The sequence below is a fragment of the Stegastes partitus genome, unplaced genomic scaffold, assembly GCF_000690725.1.
Source record: "Stegastes partitus isolate 25-593 unplaced genomic scaffold, Stegastes_partitus-1.0.2 Scaffold824, whole genome shotgun sequence".
NCBI classification, from domain to species: Eukaryota; Metazoa; Chordata; class Actinopteri; family Pomacentridae; genus Stegastes; species Stegastes partitus.
Window position 1 is genome coordinate 1,942 of NW_007578555.1, and position 3,855 is coordinate 5,796.

The 3,855-nt window shown below is 49.1% G+C and overlaps 1 protein-coding gene across 1 annotated transcript in view; it reads right to left on the reverse strand.

Moving 5' to 3' along the window:
* Positions 1–451: 451 nt before the first annotated feature.
* The window catches only part of LOC103365278 (synaptobrevin-like), a 4,947-nt gene continuing 1,543 nt past the window's right edge, over positions 452–3,855 (reverse strand). Inside the window, exons 2-5 of the mRNA XM_008292683.1 lie at positions 3,574–3,724; positions 3,284–3,442; positions 3,052–3,103; positions 452–1,780 (exon numbers count right to left, since the gene is read on the reverse strand). Of these exons, the coding sequence (XP_008290905.1) occupies positions 1,764–1,780; positions 3,052–3,103; positions 3,284–3,442; positions 3,574–3,724 (379 nt within the window). The 3' untranslated portion in view covers positions 452–1,763. The remainder of the gene's footprint in view (positions 1,781–3,051; positions 3,104–3,283; positions 3,443–3,573; positions 3,725–3,855) is intronic.

Sequence of the window (3,855 nt, forward strand, 5' to 3'; positions counted from 1 at the left end):
CTGTGTTTGGTGCGGTTTGAAATTTTATTGTATTTTTTTTAAAGATTTGTGTCTGGTCTCGTGTGATTTTGATATTAGGGCTCGACCGGTTTGGTGTTTGAGGTCCAGTGTTGATTAACTGTAATCAGAGGATAACTGTCCACTGCAGGAGCAGATCTGGGCGCCAAAGTTTCGAGGAACCCAAAATCTGACTGAAAGCTGAGTTGAAATGTTTCCGTTTATCTAGAATCACTTAAAGAACAACGAGGATGATCAGAAATAGGTTGAATATGTGATCCTGTAATCCTGAAACATGTTGAAGAATTGGACGTTATTGATGTATTTCTGCTCTTCTGGATATGACTTAAAGGCTAATGATGGTTTTCTCTGTTCTAAAATAAAATGTGTGCATTTTAAATATAAACGAGTGAATGTTATTGGCATGAAGATGTGAGAACAGGAGACACGTCGCTTCAGTTCATGGTTTCTTTATTGGCATCAGCAAAAGTGGTAAACATGCATTAGTTTTCTCAGATCCAGTTGCATCTTTTCCTGTCTGTCAGGTTGTAAATCAGCTGATGATGCTCAGCTCTCACTGCTACACTTCTGCATTCAGAATCAGTCCAAAGAAAGTCAAACGAGCTGCAGTTAATCCAACAAACCTGAAACTGCAGCCGCAGCCGTTTACAGCCTGAATCGGATTTTTCTCAAAACCAAGTGATTTTAACAAAATTTGGCAAACTCTTGAGCATCGTTGCGTTGCATAAGCAGTACTTATAGATCAGAAAGACATTATACAGGGTCCTTAAACCACTAACAAAGGAAAATGTACAGTCGGCAGTAAGATTCAGAAATGGCAGATACACAGAAGGTCACACAAAGAGGCAGAACTATGGACACGTTGGCCATGCAGGTAAGAAACACACCTGGAGCGTCGTCGCAGGCGAGTCTGTTTTCTGTGAGTCAGCGGGAAAAGGAAAAGGACGACGACGTGGCTCCAGGTTCACCAACCTTCTCACATCTCCTGCTCTGAATTTAAACCACCCGTCACACGTGAAGCTGCTCATCGTCCGTCCGGCCGGCCGCTCAGATTGTCTGTTGGTGGCCTTCGTGCCTCCGTCAACACCAGCTGATGATGAAGTGACTAACTCACCTTCACCTGCTCGTGCAGCAACACTACGCTGCAGAACTCCACCTTCATCCTTTCCTAACTCGTCTCTGTTTTGCGTTTCCCTGATCTGGTCGTCGCTGCAGGAACAAGAGGCTCAGTGAGGGAACAAAGTACTAAGTAAAGCCTACCAGGAGGTGGAAGGAGCTGTCGCTACGATGCTTTGGGTCACAACTACACACACAGAACAGAAAGAAGAACCTTAGTCTAACGTGAGCTCGTGTTAGTAAAGATGGAAGCAGGTGGCGGGACGACGTTAGTACCAATTTACAAATGTAGAGTCAAAAAAGGTCGAATGGAGAAGCTTTGGCGTTTCAGGGGCTGACGGACCGCAGACTCTGTACATTCACCCCCAGAGATCTACTCATGTTCAGCGCCTCCCTCCGTCCCTCCGTCTCCTCCTCCGCCCACTCCGTCAGCAAGACACGAGGAGGCGCAGAGGAGGAAACAACCAGGAGGCAGAGAGACAAACACTGTTGGAGTGCAGGATGGAGGATGGAAGACCGAAGAGAGGAGGAGGAGGAGGAGGAGGAGGAGGAGGCTGGAAGGAGGTGTCGGGTTTCTTTTTATTCTCTCCTCATTTCATCCTCAGTCCATTACAGGTGCATCGATGAGCTCAGTGGAAGAAATACACTGAGGAGAGAGAGAGAGGAGGCGTCAGGCTGCTGGAGGAACAGAACCGAAAACAGAGGAGAACATGGAGAACATAGAACACGGTGCTCAGGGAGGAACGTCCTCCAGCATCCTTCACCCGGCAACAGAACAACCACGAGAACACCACATTAAAAACATCCACATGTTCATGTCAGCTGGAAGAACGTCTCAGAACCAGGAGAACCTCGAGGAACCATGCTGAGGAACCTTACTTAGAACGGTTCCTGGAGGATCTTTGTGTTGTTGTGAGTCGGTCTGACTGACACGTCGTTTATTTATTTAGGTTTTAAAGCTTCCTGTTCCTGTAGCTGCTCCAAGGTTCATGTCTAACGATGAGAAGCATCCAGCAGCTCAACCATCTCTGTTCTTATCATCATCAACAGTACCAATAATAACTCAGTTTAATGTGAAGGAACCTCAGCAGCAGTGTGACGGCTGCTAGAGTCCAGTAGAACCCAGCAGAACCCAGTAGAACTCTGATCAATGAGCAACCGTCATGTTGATCATCTTCATGGACTCACTCAGTGTCTGTTTGTGTCTAAATGTCAGAACCTGTGGATCAGAGTTTCCTCCAACGTCTGGTTCAGTCCAGAGATGTTCAGTTCAGTGTCAGAGGAAAGAACCCAGAAAACCTTCAGACTGAAGGAACTGAACCCAGAGTTCTGACTGATTCTGTTCAAACCCTCCAGCTGATGGATGGATGATCAGAACCACTGATCAGTGAGTCTCTGCAGCTACAAACTGTCCTGGTTCTTCTTCTTCTTGAAACTATTGATGAATGAAGCTGCTGCGATCAGCTGATCATGTCTCTAGAGGAGCCTCCATCTGCTGAGCTACTAAAACCTCCAAGTGGACATCTCAGAACCACCCATCTGACAGGAACTCATCTGGTTCTCTGCTGGAGGTGACCAAACCAGAGCTACAAACCAGGATCCATCCAGAACCTTGTCTGGGTTTAAACTGGAGCTTTTTCTCCTGGACCTTGGTTTGATGGAGCTTCATAGTGGAGCTGAAGCTAATTATTAGCTCCACTGGAGATGTTCTGGATGGATCCATCAGATGGTTGGTCTACATTATTTAAACGATGATCCAGCTGATCAACCAACAACCAGCCAGTCCAACATCTGGCTGGTTGTTGGTTGATCTTTGCAGCTCTGTGGAAACCCCTGAAAGCTTCCGTCTGCTGGATGAACGTCGTCAGCAGAACCTCACACATCCTGAAGTTGGACCTGATGAGCGGTTTTACTCACAGAATATGATTCCGACCACGATGACGCCGATGATTCCCATCATGATCATCATCTGAAAGCAGAACACACGTCATGTGAGGTCCTTCAGAGTGTAAAAGGAAACAACACTTCCTATTCTGCTCTTCTTCTCTGATATAATCTGTGATGTAATCCCCAGATGTTCCCCTGAAGCCTCCGTCTGTTCTGTTCTGGTGGTTCTGTTCGCTCAGCCTCATGCAGCTGCTGTTCCTACCTTGCAGTTCTTCCACCAGTACTTGTTTTTTAGCTTCGCTGCGCAGCTTTCGAACTGCGAGGCTCCGGCCTGCAGCGCGTCGGCTCTGTCGTCCAGCTCCGACAGCTTCTGGTCTCTCTCCAGAACCTTGTCCACGTTGACCCGCATGATGTCCACGACCTGGACCGGAGCCGGGAGGAGGGGAGACAGGAGCGGTTAGAGGAGAGAACAACTGCACAGTTTAAAAGAACCACGGTCAGAGTTCTCTATCTGATCGGACCCAGGCTCTGAGTCCGGCTCAGTCCGCTCACCTCCTCCACCTGGGCCTGGGTCTGCTGTAGCCGGCGGTTGCTGGAGGTGTTGGGTGGGCCGGCAGGAGGCCCGGCTGGGGCTCCGTCTGCTCCGGGGGCACCTGGAGCTCCAGGCGCTCCGGCTGGAGGGGCAGCAGCATCTGGGGCAGACCTGGAGGGCAACAGGGGCAGTTAGGTCTGCTAGGGGCAACAGGGGCAGCTAGCACTGCTGGGGGTAACAGGGGCAGTGAGCTCTGTTAGGGGCAACGGGAGCAGTTAGCTCTGCTGGGGGCAACAGGGGCA